Source organism: Rhinatrema bivittatum, chromosome 5, assembly GCF_901001135.1.
Source record: "Rhinatrema bivittatum chromosome 5, aRhiBiv1.1, whole genome shotgun sequence".
In the NCBI taxonomy this organism is placed as follows: Eukaryota; Metazoa; Chordata; class Amphibia; order Gymnophiona; family Rhinatrematidae; genus Rhinatrema; species Rhinatrema bivittatum.
Window position 1 is genome coordinate 87,542,607 of NC_042619.1, and position 20,527 is coordinate 87,563,133.

The 20,527-nt window shown below is 41.9% G+C and overlaps 1 protein-coding gene across 2 annotated transcripts in view; it reads right to left on the minus strand.

The window, feature by feature from the left end:
• The window catches only part of MIPEP (mitochondrial intermediate peptidase), a 375,213-nt gene that overhangs the window by 142,892 nt on the left and 211,794 nt on the right, over positions 1–20,527 (minus strand). For both annotated transcript variants that reach the window (XM_029602546.1, XM_029602547.1), the window contains exon 15: positions 16,733–16,807. In XM_029602546.1, the coding sequence (XP_029458406.1) occupies positions 16,733–16,807 (75 nt within the window). The remainder of the gene's footprint in view (positions 1–16,732; positions 16,808–20,527) is intronic.

A 20,527-nucleotide genomic window follows, 5' to 3' on the forward strand; every position in this document is an offset into this window, starting at 1 on the left:
GCGCTTGGAACCTCCTGCGGGCACCCCTGCCTCCCTGGGTAAGTGAAAAAACTGATAAGAGCAGTGGTATTTCACTGGTGGCCCAAAGGTCTCCCCCTTATCCTGCAACTCTCACGTCTCTTCACAGTGCCAGACTAGAGTCAAGCTCAACAGGCCTCCTTATTTTGCTGATTCCACCAAGTCAGTTCAGATGGATGTGGTTTCACTAGATAGTAGGTTTGGGACAGTGGGAAATTCATTCATCAATTCGTTTGCATCACTAATTTGACGACGAGGCATTTGGCTACCTTAAGAGAGTTACAGTTACTCCTGCCATTTACCTGCTCTTCATTGAATTTCATCATTTTGACATTCAGAGCAATGGGCAGAAATCACATCAAGTGAACACCTGCCATGGGCCTTCATGATTTGTTTTAATTAAACAGATTCCCCTGGTCCGCACCAGCTCTACTAGCTTCTGGCTGAGGCAGAAAGCTTATCCCCCACCCCCTCCCCAAGAGAAAGGGAGGGGCTGAGACACCTACCATAGCTCAGGCAATACAAGGAAGGCTCTAGCTCACATCCAACTGCCACCGCATCCAACTGTCTGAGTGACCTGCCCTGCTATGTGCTCCATCGGCAAGTGGAGCCAAATCGAATAGTCCTGAGACTGCGGATTCCACCGAGACAGCAGGGGGGCACTGAAGAGGATGCATAAGCACCCTCGCCAACAGTACCACTTCTACAGTCACCGCCATTAAGCCAAGGAAATGCAAGTAAGACCATATGGTCGGGTGCAAAGTGTTCAACAACAGATGGCGTTGAGGTAGCAACTTCTCAATTCGAGCTTCCGGCAGGAACACCTTGTCCTGCTTTGTGTCGAACCGAATCCCCAGGTAGTCCAGCAACTGAGTAGGCTGAAGACTGTTCTTGGCTAGGATCACCACCCAGCCAAGCTCCAGCAACAGGGAAATCACCTTGCGAATCACCGGGGGCTCTCTTCCAGCGACTTGGCCAGTCGTCCAAATACGGGTGTACTAGGATTCCATCCCTTCTTATCTGCTGCAACTACCACCATTACCTTGGAACAGGTTCTGGGGGTGGTGACCAGATGAAATAGCAGTGCCCGAAACTGAAAGTGGCGTCCAAGTACTGTGAACCGCAGGAAGCGTCAATGTTCTAGTATGATGGGATTATAGAGATACGCCTCGGACAGATCCAAAGAGATAAATTCCTCTGACTGCACGGCCACTATCACCAAGTGCAATGTCTTTATGCGAAAATGCTTCACTCACAGATGACGATCGATACCTTTGAGGTCCAGGATGTGATGAAAAAAGAGCCCACCTTCTTTGGCACAACCAAATAATGGAAAATCGCCCCGTATTTTCTTGGGACATGGGCACTGGGACCACAGCCCTCATACTGAGAAGCCTTGCCAATGTAGTTTCTACTGCCTGCTTTATCTGTGGTGAGTGGCAGGGAGACACCATGAACACATCCTGAAGAACACTGCAAAACCCCAGCGCATATCCTTCTCGTATCACCTCCAGGATACACTGATCCGATGGGATTTTGATCCACTTCTGATAAAAGAGAGAAAGGCACCCCCATCTCCTGTTCCCTGGAGTGGGTCGGCAAACCTTCATTGGGAGGCTCGGGAGGTTCCACTACCTGAGCCTGCACCTCTTCTGGGTTGTCGGGGATGAAAGGACTGAGAACTACCAAAAGGTTGAGTCCTCTGATAGGTTGCTCCTCTACAGGGTCAAAAATGCTCTCTCTCATGTGAAGGGAGCGCTGCACCTGCTTCTTATCTGCCAGAAAACAAGGAACAGGAGATTCACCCCACTTACTGGCAGTTTCTCCAACTCGCTACCAAACAAAAGCGAGTTGTTAAGAGGCAATTTGGTGAGGTTAGCCTTGAAGGTTGCATCAGCCGACTAATTTCTCAACTATAACTGACAACTGGCTGCTACCATTGAAGCCACCCCTCTGGCTGAAGTGTGGACCAAATCACAATCCACACCCGCCAAGAAGGCAGCAGCTGGTTCCATAACTGCCCTGGAATTTACCCCAGAGTCATCAACACCATGAAGAGAAGCAAACAAGAGGGAGCCACCAAGGAACAACAAGAAGCAATCTGCAAGGTAATTGCCACTGCTTCAAATGCTTGTTTAATGATAGTCTCAATCTTTTTATCATGAGCATTCATCAAGGCCGCTCCTCCTTCCACAGGAATAGTGGTCTGCTTGCAGACTGCACACACAAACAAGTGCATCCATCTTGGGAAAACATAAGTGCTCTCTTATCACTGGATCCAGAGGGTATAGGCTTTCCAAAATCCAACCCCCTTTGAAATTAGCCTCTGGGGCGCCCTTCCAAGATCAATTAATTCTTGAATGGCCTCCATCACATGAAAAAACGAGAGGCTGTACTCAAGAAAACCAAAATGGGATTTCTCTTTGGCTCAGTCACTGATCTGCCCCAGGAACTCTAAGCATTTTCAAGGTCTGGGAAATCAGAGCTGGCAGTTCATCTCTGTGAAAGAACTGCAACATAATTCTATATGGTTCTAATCCAGGGGGAACTTCACTATCCTCAAGAGAGGCAAGACTGGCGTCATCATCCATGCCATCTGGATTTCCATCCAGAGGACCCACTGCCACTCCAGGAGTACTCCAGCATCAACAAAAAATCCAGACATGCTCTAGGCGCAAGGAACAGGGCCGAGGACTGCACCTGAAGAAAGGATTGCAACCCCTAGAAAAATTCTAGCCATGAAAAAGTAGAAGCATCCAGACTGGGAGGAACCTGAGGTGTACTCACTGATCTACCTTCCCCTGCTGAGGAACCAGTTAGGGAAGTTTCAAAATCAGGCGCCCCACCTGATTCATCTTTACCCAGACCCACATCTGGCTGGAAAGAACCAGGCTTAGTGAAATCAGAGGAAGACAATTCACCCTGAGCCTTCAAACAGCGCTGGCACAAATCAGCAGGTACTCCTGGCTGAGATGCTCATATATAACAAGCAGTGCAAAGAGAAAGACGCTTAGGTTTCTTAGGCACAGGCACCATGATGGCAGACAACGAGCTGAGCAGCGGCTGGAGGCATGCGTCTAGCTGTTTGTTTATTTTTTTAAATAGGTGCTCAACTAGGTGCATAAAAACTATGCATCCAACACTGAGGTGCACACACTTCTAGGTGGTCAAAATTTAAGTGCATAAAATTCTTAAGCGCACAGTACCACTTGTGCGCATAGGTAAGCATGGGGCCACTACGCGTCGCTTAATGTGGGCGCACAGACTACAAGGTCCCACTGTGCACCCAAAAACTGGACGCACAACCTGGATGCACAGCGAGACGCACACGCCGGACAGACAATCTTGTAGAGAGCAGCCTTAGCTTGCGAAAAGCTGCTGCGGCCTACCTCAAGGCACGCAGTGAAAAGCCTCGGAGTGGAACCTAGCCTAAAGAGGCTGCTCAACCCACCAGGCTGCCCACGTCCCTCGACCTCCCATGGAGCATAACGTACGTCGGACCGGCACACCAAGTATGGAGACCAGGGGAGGAGGAAACCCTGTATAACAAAAAGCTCCTGCTAAATCTCTGTATCTTGTGTTTTTTATTTTTTAAATTTACCGGAGCTCAGCCGTACCTGGCTGAGAACAGAGATAGTCTCCAGCTATGGAGGGAGAGGGCAAGTGCTGTCACCGCCACACTCGGCTTCCTGCCCCCACTGCCTTTCAGCTGCTCAAGCAGCTAAGTCCATGCTGGCGAAACCAGCTACCGGACCAAGGCATGCATCTGAGGGTCCAGGGAAATCACCTCAGGAATTTTCAGTTGGGGGAGGGACCATTTGGTATCACAGGTATTCGCAGGAGAGCAGGACAAATGTTTTCCTTAATTCTCCTTTACTTTAAAATGAAGCAGTCCCCAGTGGGGAGATGCATGTCCACCATCTGCTGGAGACAGAGAATTCTGGCAGGCTGAAGTAACTGCAGGGGTGTATATACTGTGACGTTGGTTTGCTCAGTCTCCATCTGCTGATAGGAATGCATAACCTACTTGTTCTGGATTCATCTTATTGGACTCTAAGAAAAAAGATATTTAAAAAAAAAAAAAAGAAAGAAAACTAATATATTCTTAATCATATCCATTTGAGCAGTTTTTCCCTAACCTAGTCCTGGAGCCTCCCCTAGGTCTAGTTCTCAGGATATTCATAATGATTGTGCATGAGATATGTTTGCAGACACGGATAGTGGATATTCCGAAAACCAGAACTGGGCTAGGTTGCGAAACATGACACTAGGAATCATATTTTCTATCACTATGCACTCATTACTGCTTTGTGAAAATATTTGATTTTATATCTTAGCATATCCCTGCTTGTAAGAGCAAACAGAAGAACTCAACTATTTCTATTACTGATCCTGTATTTCAAAACCTGATCCAATTTTTATATTGATGCCTAATACATTGTATGCCAGAAAACTTTGATAAATGAAGCACTTAAAAAAAAAACGGATCCGATTTTGTTTTATTTTTGGAAGATTAAGCATTAACTATAAAAGGATGCCTCTGCATGTAGAAACAGGATCCTAAAGCCCTGATTTATCAAATATTTTCTTCCACTGGGTGTCTAACAGAACAACTTTAGTCAAATCAGACCCCAGGAACCTTTTTCACTTGTTTTTGCTTGAGCCAGCTTAGTATGTTTACTGATCTATGTAGGTACAGAGCTAGTGGGCTCTGTTCACCTTACGGCTTCTGTGCAAAACTCTTGCTGTCTGCAGCAATACCATTAGTTACTTTGCTATGCTTAGAAGATATTTATTTGTGGTTTGCTTGTCTAGCCGAGATCCAACATCCTTATACTATATAACATACAAGTAAAGACAGAGACATTTTCTCACTAATTGCTTCATGTAATACACGTGCCTTTATTGCTTTTCTCAACATTAGAGATTTCTTCCTTCATTCTCACAACTCATACGGTCTACAAAGATGATGACTACTGGTTTATCTGTTTATTTATAGCATACCTGACAACAAGTCTAAGCATGGTATAGATATGAAATCTAAATTTACATAGTTTATCACATTTATGAGAATCCTGTCCTATCAAAAGATCTAGTTGATTTATGAACCGGTAACAACTGAAATATAATGCACTTAAAAATATATATAATACATAAAACATACAAGAAATCATTCTTTCACTCTGAAAACAATTAAATACAATTAGTACAAAACAAAATTACAACCAGCAAAGAGGTTCAAAATCGCATCATTCAGAAACCAAGCTCAGACTGCATATTCCATAAAAATCATCACATTTTAAAGGCAATAGTAAAAAGCTAAACTTTTCTTTAAAGATAGTTATCATCTGTACGTAAAGATTTGGGCAGCAAGTTTTCAAAAACAGAGACAGCACACGAAAAAGTCCTACTCCCGGTTTCAATGCAAAATTCAGGAATTTTAAACATTATGAAATATGTATTTGTATTTATTAAAATTTATTGATTGCTTAACACAGAGTAGGCCTAAGCGATTCACAATAAAACAAGCATAAAATTAACAAAACAGAAACAGAAAAAAACATCAAATAAAAGGTCCAACCATCATCAGCGCAAATTAACCATAGGCCTGCTACGATAGGAGGTTCTTCAATTGGAGTCTGTATTTTTTTAAACTGTCCTGAAGACGGAGATCAAGTGGCAGTGAGTTCCATAAAGTAGGGGCTGCTACTGAGAATAAGGTTTCTCTGGTTGTAGTAAGGCGAGCATGGGGAATAGATGGAATATCCAATAGTCCACGTTGAGAGGATCTTAAATCCCGGGTTGGTTTACAGATTCTTAAGAGGGCATTGGACCAAGAGGGAGAGTCAGAGCTCAGCAATTTGAAAGTGGTCATGGCAACTTTATACAAAATACGTTCATGTATAGGTAACCATTTCAAATTTTCCCAAGATTGGTGTAATATGATCAAAGCGTTTCGCATTAGATACAAGTCTAGCAGCAGAATTTAAAAGCAGTTGTAATGGATTAAGAGAATTCTTGGGTAAACCTAGTAATGAAATACACAAAAATACAAATTTCACAAAATGGTCGCCGCATCTCAAAAAAGATATAATTGCGATGGAGAAGGTACAGAGAAGGGCTACCAAAATGATAAGGGGAATGGAACAACTCCCCTATGAGGAAAGACTAAAGAGGTTAGGACTTTTCAGCTTGGAGAAGAGACGACTGAGGGGGGATATGATAGAGGTGTTTAAAATCATGAGAGGTCTAGAACGGGTAGATGTGAATCGGTTATTTACTCTTTCGAATAGTAGAAAGCCTAGGGGGCACTCCATGAAGTTAGCATGGGGCACATTTAAAACTAATCGGAGAAAGTTCTTTTTTACTCAACGCACAATTAAACTCTGGAATTTGTTGCCAGAGAATGTGGTTAGTGCAGTTAGTATAGCTGTGTTTAAAAAAGGATTGGATAAGTTCTTTGAATTCTTTATTTTTATTTTCAAATAATATAAATACAGAATCAGTTTCTCCAAATATTATCTTGCCAATATCATACTTTGAACATTCACAAAGAAATAATAAGTTTAAATTTTCCATAGTATGAATCACAAATGAAAATAAAAAGGAAAAGAAAATTGGATATTACTAATTCCTAGATTATATAATGGCATAAAGAAATTTGGAGATCCAATATGTACTTCCAGGACATGTCATTCATGAAATAAATTGCAAGAAAAAAGGGAGGCAGAGCTTCTAAAACATACAATAATTAGAGACAGGTTTTCAGACTACTTCTGAGCGACTATCTAATAGTTGTTTTAGTTGGGTTGGGTCGAAGAAAATATATTTATTTTCCCCTAATTTCAGGGAACATTTACACGGATACCGAATAATCATTTGGCCCCCCAAACTCCTAACAACCTGACTCATATTTAGAAACTCTTTTCTACGTCTCTGGGTTTCTTTTGTGAGGTCTGGATAAATCCAGACCTTCTGTTTTAAATACAACTTGTCGCGGTTGCGAAAATACATCTTCAAAGTATTATCTCTATCCTGTGGAAATTTAAATGTTACCAATAATGTCCCAAGAAATTCTACTTGATCTTCCATAGATGTTTCAAGAAACATTGATAACCCATCTCCAGCTGGCTGTTCCAGAGTTGTTTGATCCTGCTGTATTATTTTCCTTGGTGTTATAGAAAAATAAATGTTTACAATAGGCGGTAGATCTTCAGCTGACATCATTAATATCTCAATCATATATTTCCTAAACGTCTCTCGAGGAGATATCATTTTGACGCTTGGAAAGTTCAAAACTCTCAGATTGAGGTATCTTGATTTATTTTCCAAGTTTTCAATTTTCTTTTCTATTGTTTCTTCAGCTTGTATCATTTTCACCTGAATCTCTTTCACTGATTGTACCTCTTTGGATATCTCTTGTATCTTTTTCTCTTGATCTTTTTTATGTGTTTCAAGCTCCTTTATAATACCTTGAGAAGAGTTTACAGCAACCACGAGATTAGATATTGTTTTCTCTAGCATTATTATTGCATTCCAAATAGAGTCAAGTGTGATAGTTTTAGGGTGTACAAGTTTCTGCACCGAAAGAGTCTGACTCACCAATCCTTGCTGGCAGACTTCTGAAATCCTCACGGACTCGTCTGTCAACGTCTCTTTACTCCTCTGCTGGCTAGTATTCATGCTAGGCCCCGGCGCGTTGTCAATCGCCTTGCTCAGAGGGAGAGAAATTACCTCTGATCTGGCCATAGCAGTTTCAGACTTTTGAACTCCGGAATTTTCGCCCGCTTGAACCTCCATTACCGCCTGTGCTTCGGTATCCAAACCTTGTACAGGCAAGTATTCATGCGGGCTTGATCCTTTGTTAGGAGGAGAAAGAATCTCTAATTGCCGTGGTGATAATGATATTTCGTCCAGGGAAGCTTGCGCGTGTCCCTCGGTTAAGCTCCCAGCGGACTCTACCACGGGACTAGAAGCGTATGTCGGAGTAAAGAACCCCTCGATTCGTGGCTGAGATAGGGTAGGCGTCGAGGGTAAGGAAGGCTCCGCTCTCACCTTACCCTTTCTCTTGGTATGGGGCATAGTTCAAGGCAAAAAAAAATCCAAATCGCAGGAGCTCAAAAAACGCCGACCTCTCCCTCGGCGGCCATATTGGATCTGGATAAGTTCTTGGAGGAGAAGTCCATTACCTGCTATTAAGTTCACTTAGAGAATAGCCACTGCCATTAGCAATGGTTACATGGAACAGACTTAGTTTTTGGGTACTTGCCAGGTTCTTATGGCCTGGATTGGCCACTGTTGGAAACAGGATGCTGGGCTTGATGGACCCAGTATGGCATTTTCTTATGTTCTTAAATCTATAAATCTCACTACAAAATGACGACCACCATCACAAAATGTTCTCAAAATAATAAAAAATTAAGTACATAAAATCTGTTGACTAAACAAGAAACCAAAAACTGAAATTAGCCAGAACTACACGATAAAATCAAAATAAAATACAGCAAAGTAGTAATGGAGTTACCCAGTACAATAAGCCTGTTTGAACAGCAGATCCTCTTAAATTCACCCACATCATGTCTATGCCTGGCCTCAATGGGCAAACAGAAAAACGCACACTGCCTAGTCAGAAATCAAGCTGTTTTCATGGATGGTACTGAAAAAAAAAAAGCCTGAAAAGATGTTGTCTAAAAGGTGAATAAAATGTCAAAAGGCAGGTACGAAGTCTCATACATATACACTGTTTTAAAGGCTAATACGACGCCCTTAAACAGAATATACCTGGGTACAGGAAGCCAATATATGCTATGTAGCACAGGAGTGACATGCTCTCACACAGGGCTGCCCATAAGAAGTCTAGCAGCACCATTTTGTATCAGCTAAAATGTACAGATTTAGCAGAAAGCCAGCAAACAGACCATTACAGGAGTCAGGGTGAGAAAGTATAGTGGCCTGAACTATTGCTAATATGTTTGATTTATATAAATAAGGATACATCTGAATGAAAGAGCACAGTAAAAAAACAAATGTTTCTCTAGAAGAAGGGGAGGTATTAAAGGCTGTAAAAAACTTTTTTGAATTGGATCATTGGATATGATGCTGAAGAGAGGTTTTTTTTTCTCTTTTTGCCCTTCTACTTTGTAAGAATGTACGTTGCGTTCAGTTCAATAAAGATATAAAATTTAAAAAAAAGGTTTCTCTAGAAATATCAGAAACATGTTTTTGAAGTCAATGCGAAGAACAAAATTTTACTCCAGGGTTCTTCACATATTCAGCTGATATCAGAGTTACTCCATCCAGAATATCTTAAAAATTCTGATCACTTGGTTTCTCAATCTAAAAGCCACATAACCTAATTAGCTGCCTAGCTTTCACCAAATCTCCCATAAACCAACATAACAGCTTACTCTTCCATCTTGTCTCTCGCTAATATATATTCTCTGCTATAAAATGGTGACTATCACACGGTGTAAATTCCCAACCATTGCAAGTGTGTTTATGGAATATACTTGAATACACAATCTCATGTTTAGTTTCATGCCAAAGTAACCTGAGACATCTCAGAGCCAAGACAAAGTTGCTATTTTGCTGAAGGCTTTTGGCAAATCAGCATAATTTAGCCTGGCTATTCCACCTTGTGCATTTCACTTATTTTTTGGTTATAATTACAATTAATCTTCTCAGACCTGCAAGGATCTCTACCAGCTAGTATAACTAAATCCAAATTGCTTATCTGAACTGATTGGAATTTGGTCTGTCAGAAATTAATGGCTTGCAATGAAGTGACTTTAGTTTGGATACAAATCCTAAAATAACCTGCAATTTTCTGGCATGATATGCATCCAATTCTATGGTTTTTATTTCAATGAGGATTACATTGCTTCTGCTGAACTGAGAAGTCTTGACATCTGACTGTTAAATAAACACCTTCAGCTATTTTCTAAGTAAAAACCAGCACTGGATATATTCTTAAAAAAACAACAAACCAGTGTTAATCTGAAATTGGCTAAAAAAAATATTTCTACAGGAAGAGATTATAAATTATATTAAATTAATCTTTCCAAATATATTAATAGTTCTTTCTGTTTCACATTAAAAAAAATAACAGTTCAGAAAAAAATGTCTCTGGGATGCTGAGGAGCTTTGAAGATTCACTATCCATATGCAAAAATGTTGATTCAAAAGGGAAGACTGGATGGCTCAATGATCAGCGAAAATACATCCTTTTCATTTGCAGACTGTGAGTATGAATTCTCCTCAGGCTGGCAATTACTTAGATTGCACTGAATTTTGACTGAAATCCAGTTATTTGAGTTTGCCCAAATAGTTTTATTTTTCACTTTGAAGTAGAGCAGCTGTCAAATTTAGGACACAATTTTGATGTTTGTTGGCTGCAAATGACTTGCTTTACTGTACAGCATCATGCTACTAAAGCAATGGAGAAAGCACGTACTCGTGTCGAGGCATGGTTAGTGAGTTTGGGTGAGGTTGTTGGTAGAGTGCCATTATTGGCTGATCTTGTGGATCGTTTCTGCGTTTCACACCCCCTTGTTATATGTAAACCAGCATGATGTGATTTCTGATCACGAATGCCGGTATAGAAAAACTCCAAATAAATAAATAAATAAATAAAATCTTCAGGGGGGTTTAAAGTGGAAGGATGTGTTGAACCAGTTTATGTTTTGGTTGTACAGGGTTTTGTGGACTAGAGTAAGATTCTTGAATTGTATTCTGAGGTGTATAGGAAGCCAGTGTAGGTTTTTTAGTATGGGGGAGATGTGTTCATTTCTTCTGGTGTTTGTGAGGATTCTGGCAGAGGCATTTTGGAGCATTTGTAGGGGCTTAAGGGACATAGCTGGGAGTCCTAAGAGTAAGGAGTTGCAATAGTCTAACTTGGATAGGATGAGGGCCTGTAGTACTGTTCTAAAGTCATTTTGATGTAGGAGGGGGTCTTAGCTTTTTTAGGACTTGTAGTTTATAGAAGCCATCTTTTATGATTGAGTTTATGAATTTCTTTAGGTTTAACTCATTGTCTATTGTGACGCCTAAGTTTCTTACTTCTTTTGAAATAGGTGATTGGCCTTGCTGGGGGGAGGATATAGGGGGGGAATATGTTGTTGGATTTATGGTTTAATATTAATAGTTCGGTTTTGTTGGCATTGAGTGCGAGGTTCATTTGATTGAGGAGTTGTTTAATTGAAGTGAGGTGGTTGTCTCAGAGAAGGAGGGAACTGGTAATGGAATCAGAGATGAGAATGAGGATTTGGACGTCGTCTGCGTAAATGAAGAAGGTTAGGCCTAGATCTGTTAGGAGTTTACATAGGGGGAGCATGTATATATTGAAAAGGGTAGAGGATAGGGCCCGGTCCATCCATATGGAACGCTATGCCCCTCGACCTAAGGCTAGAATCCAAAACTATTAACTTAAAAAAAAAGCTGAAAACCTGGCTCTTCAAACAAGCCTACCAATAACTCGCATTCAATCCAATATCACCCACGCTTCCTCCCCCCCCTCTTCCCCAGTCAACCTCTCCAGTATTATTAATGATTGAATTCTATCTCCCGATTCAACATGTTATCCACATATTAACCTCAACAATGTCAATAGTTATAGTTTCATGTTTTCCTCGCTGGCTTTGTACTATTTTGTTCCTACATCCCCTCTCTAACCCCTGAGCGTCCCATTTTTGTTATCTCCTAGTTACTCGAAGTGTTACAATGTAATTTCCTTCCTTTGTTCATTTGTTATAATGTAAACCGATGTGATGTGTAAACGAATGTCGGTATATAAAAGAGTTAAATAAATAAATAAATACTAAAGCGTGCCATTTCTTACGCCGTGCCTTAGAGGCCTAGTACAGTTGTGAAGCATGCAAAAGCAGAGCTACCCGAAACCTGAAGTACCAGATTAAAGACTTTAGCAATCCAGTAATATACTCTAGGATAAACATTTGTTAAGGTTACTTTCTTATTATTGATCTTTCCCATATAACCATTTATTTTCTATTGCATTGTTTACTGACCCATATTTCACCTTATTTTTAAATCAATAGGTTTACTTTATGTTTCACTTCCTTCGTTCCCAGACAGAGACAATAATCCCAGAAGTTAGATCTCTTCACGCTATAAGTGCCACTCACTTAGCAAATAGGATAATGTTTAGAAACTCAAGCATATGTCTTGATTTGATCTAGGACTATAATAGTGTTTTCTCAACCTTTTGTATGCCTATGACCAGCTAGCTACTTTTCTTAAAATACATGGATCAGGATTCCTCAGGGTTCCTTCTGAAAATTACTGAAAGGGGAGGAGTGGAAGACGTCTTCCTTCTCCATCCCAACTTTTCAATCTCATGTGTCAGCCCTCCAGCAACTGATCCACATCATTTTAAGAAGATAGTAAGGCAATTAAAAACATTGTTTTCTAAAAAGTCACAAGGGCAAGGGATATAGAAACATAGAAATGACGGCAGAAGAAGACCAAACGGCCCATCCAGTCTGCCCAGCAAGCTTTGCACTTTTTTTTTTTTTTCTCATACTTCTGTTAGTCTTGGCTCTTAGTAACCTTTTGGTTCTATTTCCCTTCCACCCCCACAATTAATGTAGAGAGCAGTGTTGGAACTGCATCTAAGTGAATATCTAGCTTAATTAGTTAGGGGTTGTAACCGCAGCAATAAGCAAGCTACACCCATGCTTATTTGTTAACCCAGACTATGTAATTCAGTCCTTGTTGGTTGTTGTCTGTATATAGATCTACTTTTCTTCGTTCCCCCTGCCGTTGAAGCAGAGAGCTATGCTGGATATGCGTGAAGTATCGGACTTTCTCCCCTGCCATTGAAGCAGAGAGCTATGCTGGGTATGCATGAAGTATTGGTCTTTCTCCCCTGCCGTTGAAGCAGAGAGCTATGCTGGGTATGTATGGAAATTGAAGTATCAGGCTTATTTGGTTTGCGGTAGTAACCGCCGTAACAAGCAAGCTACTCCCTGCTTTTTTGTGAATGCAAATCTTTTTCCACATTTCCTCTTGCCGTTGAAGCTTAGAGCATTGTTGGAGTCGCATTAACCGTGTGTATGTTTATTGAATAAGGATATTATCTCCAGGCAGTAGCCGTCATTCCCGTGAGCCACCCACTCTTCATTAGACACTATCACTCTAATAACTTTGCCTACTGAAAAAACTTTCTTCATGTATTTAACACTGTGGATCCATAAAGTATTAAACACTGCGGACTTTATGGATCCACAGTGTTTATCCCACGCCCCTTTGAAGTCCTTCACAGTTCTGGTCTTCACCACTTCCTCCGGAAGGGCATTCCAGACATCCACCACCCTCTCCGTGAAGAACTACTTCCTGACATTGGTTCTGAGTCTTCCTCCCTGGAGTTTCAAATCGTGACCCCTGGTTCTGCTGATTTTTTTCCGACGGAAAAGGTTTGTCGTTGTCTTTGGATCATTAAAACCTTTCAAGTATCTGAAAGTCTGTATCATATCACCTCTGCTTCTCCTTTCCTCCAGGGTATACATATTTAGATTCTTCAATCTCTCCTCATAAGTCATTTGATGAAGACCCTCCACCTTTCTGGTTGCCCTTCTCTGGACCGCCTCCATCTTGTCTCTGTCTCTGCGGAGATACAGTCTCCAGAACTGAACACAATACTCCAGGTGAGGCCTCACCAAGGACCTGTACAAGGGGATAATCACTTCCCTTTTCTTACTCGATACTCCTCTCTCTATGCAGCCCAGCATTCTTCTGGCTTTAGCTATCGCCTTGTCACATTGTTTCGCCGACTTCAGATCATTAGACACTATCACCCCAAGGTCTCTCTCCTGTTCCATGCACATCAGCCTTCCCCCCCCCCCCCAACCCAAATTGGATACAGTTCATTCGGATTTCCACTCCCCATATGCATGACTCTGCACTTCTTGGCATTGAATCTCAGCTGCCATATCTTCGACCACTCTTCCAGCTTCCTTAAATCCCGTCTCATTCTCTCCACTCCTTCCGGCGTGTCCACTCTGTTGCAGATCTTAGTGTCGTCCGCAAAAAGACAAATCTTACCTTCTATCCCATCCGCAATGTCGCTCACAAATATATTGAACAGGACCGGTCCCCAACACCCATCCTTGCGGTACACCGCTTAAAACCGCTCTCTCTTCAGAGAGAGTTCCATTTACCATCACACATTGTCTTCTGTCCTTCAACCAGTTTGCAATCCAGGCCACCACCTCGGTACTCACTCCTAAGCTTCTCATTTTATTCACCAATCTCCTGTGCAGGACCGTACCAAAGGCTTTGCTGAAATCCAAGTAGATGACATCAAGTGCTCTTCCTTGATCCAATTCCTTGGTTACCCAGTCAAAAAAGTCAATCAGATTTGTCTGACAGGACCTTCCCCTGGTGAATCCATGCTGCCTGTGGTCCAGCAATTGTCCCGACTGAAGATATTTCACTATTCTCTCTTTCAACAGCGACTCCATTACTTTTCCCACCACCGAAGTGAGGCTAACCGGTCTATAGTTACCAGCCTCTTCTCTGTTCCCACTCTTGTGAAGCGGGACCACCACCACTCTTCTCCAATCACTCGGCACCACTCCCGTTTCTAGGGATCTATTGAACAGGTCACACAGCGGACCTGCCAGCTCATCTCTGAGCTCCCTCAGTATCCTGGGATGAACCTCATCAGGCCCCATGGCTTTGTCCACTTTCAGTTTCTCCAGCTCTTCCCATACATTTTCTACTGTAAATGGAGTTACATCTACTCCACTCCCCTCCAGTTCCTTGTTAAGCAGCGACGATCCTTCACCAGGGTCCTCTTTAGTGAACACCGAACTGAAGTATTCATTTAATATTTCTGCCATTTCTTCATCTCTCTCCACACATTGATCCTTTCCTCCTTTCAATTTCACTATACCACTTTGAACCTCTCTCTTTTCACTGATGTATCTGAAAAATGTTTTGTCACCTCTCTTTATCTCCTTGGCAATCCTCTCTTCCGCTTGACTTTTTGCCATCTTGATTAATTTCTTCGTCTCCCTCAGTTGTACCAGATATTCTTCTTTGTGCTCCTCCCTTTGGGATCTTTTATATTTCCTGAACGTATCAGGTCGGAGGTGACACCATACACAGTGCAGGAATAGCTTTACAAATCCCACTCTTATCCCCTCCTCAGTCCTCCTATTCTACTTCTCACTTTCACCATCCCCTCCAATTCCCTCCTCTGTCTTAATTCTTCAGCAGTGACTTCACCCTCCTTCCCCCACCCCATCTTGTCTTACCCCAATCTCTTACTCTCCACTCACAGCCCCCACCCAATCCCCTGTAACCCTCTTTCCCAATTATCTGCTCTCCCTTGCCCCAACTCGTATCTCCAACCTAATCCTTCAGTCCCTGATGCTCCTCTCCCACCAATCCCTGAGTCTTATGTGTTCCTGAATCCCAACTTTCTCATGTCTTTCCCATTCCCGAGACTCCACTTCCCCCTCATGTCCCCACTCTCCTTCTCCACCAACCCAATCCCTGAATCTCCCTTCTCAAATTCCCACACTCTTGCCTAACTCCTCCCCCCACCAGTCCCCATTCTATACCATAACCACCCACCCCTAATTTTATAGCTGCTTACTTCTCCTGCCTGATTTCTGGGCCACGCTCTCACCAGCCCAGACTGTCGGAGTGTGGGGCCAGTGGTGGGCTACGTCAATCTAATCTGCTCCTCCTACTTCCACTCCTTTCCTTCCTGCGTGGTTCAAGTGAGAAAATGATCAAAATAAGATGCTACTGATATCGAGAGAGAAAACTTAAGAAAAACAAAGAGAGATTAAAGCTGTTCAAATTTGGGAGCTTTTATAGTTCTGTCTTCTGACCACTAAGATATATCAGCTACACATTTGGTTTCATAAACAGTACAGGCGTCTTCTCCCTCAAGCACCTTAACAACACCTAGCCAGTAACAAAATTTGGCAAACAAATCAGATCAAATAAAAGCAAGCCTAGATATTTAGCCTGGCATTCAGAAATGCGATAGAGAAATGAGTAAAACTATGAATGCGAGAACTGTAAATATTACCACAGAATAAAGTGTGTCAGGATTACCAAGGACTATACTCCATTCTATTAGCACAAGAAAATGTATATTAAGAGATTTTAAATTTCATCATCATTTCTCCTGTTGCAACCTATCAAGATAAACCTGAAAACGGAAGGTAAAACATTTTGTTTATACGATCATTTGTGGCATAATATGTATGTAGAGCCACAAAGAGCCGCAACTTTCGAGAGGAAACTAGATTTTCAACAGACCGCAACCTTCAGGAAGGAGGTAGCAGGCACAGCGGGGAAGGTCACAAAGGCGCAAAAGTCTTCTGGAGGTTGGGTCACGGAGCCAGGGGCTCAATCATGTTCCAGAGGTAAGGGGAGAGGTTTCCCCCGTGCTATTTGGCCCTTTCACTTTGGGCCAGTTAGCATGGGGGAACTGGATATGGAGAACGCAGCCTGCTTTACTAGAGCCTCACTGTCCAGCACAGCCACATACTGCATATCTTTAGCTTTGCACACTGGATGTTGAAGCCTGATGCGAGGCCGGCTTGGTTACTATCGAGTAACCACTTGTAATACCGACCAGCACATGGACGTGGGATCTCTACAAACCCTAAAAGGAGGAAGAATAAAGCACCTGCAGAGTTGTTGCATTGTGAATACTGCACACGGAAACACATACCTGAAGCTTCATATCTGCTGCAGCGCACACTTTCTTAGACTCACAGAGACGAGAGACCATGGCTTTTGGCAGGGCCTTGAGTAAAGAAATAAATTGGAATGTGTTATCTGTATTGCTCTCTGATATGCAGCATGTAGTACATTACTCATTCACCTCATGAGAGACAGAAGCAGATCAGGTTGCAAAAGGTAAAATCAACAAGTGTAATCTGGTCAGTATCAGCGCTGATTTCTGCAGAGCATGAGATCTGGAAGGCGTTTCCGGTTCAGGCTGCCTGGAGCTTAAGAGCGCTGCTGAAGCTGCGGTCCCAGACGTTAAGAGGTAGCTGCACTACTGGAAACACTTTGTGGTCAGCCAAAGTGCACCACTAAAGAGAGTATCTGAGAGAGCAGCATCCTGGGCCTCTGTCTGGGATTCAGCTCAAGTGCTGATAATACTAACAGCGCTTTCAAACAGCAACATAATGCTAACATAAATAAACCTTAAGAAGACCGACTAATTGTGCAAATATACTGAAACTGGATTCCCATGCAAAAGGGCTATCGGTGCTATCCTGAACTTCTCATTTTATAATCATTGGTACCCAAATGTTTTCAAAACATTTTTTTTTTTATTTCCAACTGCAGATAAAAAAAAAAAAAAAGAAGGTATAAATGTATACTTCCCAATTTCCAATAGCCCACATAACCCGACACAGCTCTGTGTTCATTATACACGCTTCATAGATCTAAACATCCTTCACAAGCATTCCCTTTATGCTTCTATGTTTGCAACAGCATAACTGCATCTGACAAAAAGAAACCTAAAGAAAATTTTTGTTTATGGGGTAATTTTCCAAAACATACTGTATATGAACAAAAAGCAATGTTTTATGTGCATTGATAACCTTTTTATAAATTACCACGGGGGCTGTATACATAAAGGTTCACGTGGATGCAATTTTGTCCATACTTTCACGCATACTGCAAAGAGGCATCCCCAGAGAGGTGGGGGGAGGGGAATAATTTATGCATATACTTTCAATGTTCAAATATATTAACATAAATGTGCACCCCTATGAGGTGCTAACGTACGCAAGGTCCTGTTAATTTTCAAAGCACACTTACATGCACACGTCCAGGCTGAAAATTAGTACTTTATACATGCAAACTTCAAACTTATGTGGGCTGTTATAAAATCAGGCTCTAGAAGGGCAAAAATCCCCTTAGAGCATTATTTGACCCAAGTGCCCTGTCCATTCTGGGCTATGCTACCCAAGAACAAGCTTAAATGAGTAAGTTTTCAGAAACGTTATGGCTTAAAAAAAAAGAGAATAGATTAGACATCGAGGTAACCTTTCCCAGTGGAAGAGGCAAATATTCTGGCATACTTTCTGTGGGCCAGGGTGAGCCTGTTGGGATCTGAGAAAACTTGCAAGGATGTGTGTTTTACCAAGGTAAAACGGCAGACCAAGTACAGCTTTAAAACTGGATATTGCATGTTTGAAGATGAGTCATTTGTGACCCAGAGCCTATCCATTTTTAACAGGATAGAAGAGTGAGAAAACAAGAGAAAGCAAGGAAAGACTAATAGAGGTCTTCTGAAGACTGAATAATGAAAGCAGGAAGGCTGGCTAGGATGCAGTTGGTATAGCCCAGCCTAGAAAGGATTATGTCAGGGCATAGAGAAGCAGAAGTGGGTTGGACACAGATGAGGCAGGCTGAGGCTGGAACGGATAGTTGAATCTTGTGCCTGTACTGGCCCCCTTCCCCTTGGGTTAAGCCCTGAAGTGCTGGTGGCCGTCAGGACAGGCAGGGGTTACTTAAACCAGAAACTAAAAGGTGCCCACAAGGGCAGAGACGAGCTGCTGCAAGAACAGAGAAGAGAAAGGTGCCCACTATACAAGTCAAGACTCAAGAAACATAAAAACAAAACAAAAAAAAAACTAGGAGCAAACAAAAATAGGAGCAAGATAGGACACAGAATAGAATATATGGCCTGAGAGTAGGGCCAAGTCAGACCTCAAATTAAGGCTGACAGGACAAGAGTCAAAGAATAAGTGACTAGCAGCAAGACTTAGACCAAGAGTAGACCAAAGGTCTTTCAAGGTACTGAGTTAAGGCTGGAATATATCAGAAACAAGATGAAAATAGTATGCCACCAGCAGGATGAACATGATATAGAGCTGGGAGGACTAACCAGAGTGTCTAGGCAGCAGGCCATAGTGCTGGGAGGACTAAGTAGATAGTCCAAGTGGTCCACAGATGCCTCCCTGCTGGCAGGAAGCAAGAACTGCCCAACAGGGCCTCACAAATTAGGGGTTGGATACAAATATAAAGGTAGCAAAGAAGAAAGTGTTATACATTTTATGAATATTAAGAATGTGATATCTATAACTCCCCAAGAAGTTTCCCTTCGAAAATCTGGATGGTCCAAGAAAACAAACCGGCAACCGATCCAAGATGGTTGATGGCAACAAACACAAGGAGTTGAATCGGTATAAAAATGGACTTTATTGAATCTTGCCCGACTCTGGCCGAGTTTCGCTCATCCAAGCTGCCTCAGGGGCTTGAGAGCCACTTGAATTGGCTCAGATTAGTATGGATCTCTCATATCATACTTTAGAGAAACACTGATTGGTGTTGAGCAAGTAGCGGTGTTGTTAAAAGTGGCTGGTTTTAAAAGAGATTCCATTGGTAAAAACAGATTCAACAGTTTGTATAGTTAGTTTTTGCTGATGTTTCTCTAAAGTATGATATGAGAGATCCATGCTAATCTGAGCCAATTCAAGTGGCTCTCAAGCCCCTGAGGCAGCTCGGATGAGCGAAACTCGGCCAGAGTCGGGCAAGATTCAATAAAGTCCATTTTTATACCGATTCAACTCCTTGTGTTTGTTGCCTCTGAAAATCTGACCAGGGCATGGCATGTGCTTTTTATTTAATTATTTTCACTTTTAACAGAGACATTTTATTTTAATGGAAATGTTCACACAATTTTTTAAAAGTTACTATCAAGTCTAGATATTGCACAGAGGCAACAAGAGAAGTGATATCAAAATGGTGCACAATGGTTACCGTAACACCCAAAGTGAGACTTAAGAACCTAAACACCATGAAGATGAAGAGGTAGGGCAACCAACAATAGGGAGAAGGAACCACACTTGAGATAATACCCTTATTCAACAAACATACACATGGTTAATGCGACTCCAACATTGCTCTATGCTTCAACGGCAAGAGGAAATGTGGAAAAAAGGATTTGCTTTCACAAAAAAGCGGGGAGTAGTTTGCTTATTACTGCGGTTACTGCCCCAAACCAAATAAGCCTGATACTTCACTTTCAATACATATCCAGCGTAACTCTCTGCTTCAACGGCAGGGAGGGGGAATGAAGAAAAGATAATTTATATTCAGACAACAACAACAAGGACTGAATTGCACAGACTGGGTAAACAAATAAGCATGGGAGTAGCTTGCTTAGTGCAGAGGTTACTACCCCTAACCAATTAAGCTAGATACTTCACTTAGATGCAGTTCCAGCACTGCTCTCTACATTAAGGGTGGGGGTGGAAGGGAAATAGATCCAAAAGATTACTAAGGGCCAAGAGTAACAGATAAGTATGAGGGAAAAAAAAGTGTGAAAGCTTGCTGGGCAGACTGGATGGGCCATTTGGTCTTCTTCTGCCGTCATTTCTAAGTTTCTATGTAATAGGAAGGAAGCATGGTACTAGCATTATAGTTCTTACAAAGAAGGAACATGTTTCCAAAAGGTCAATTATAGATTAATTTTATTATGGGACTCCTACTGTATCCTTCC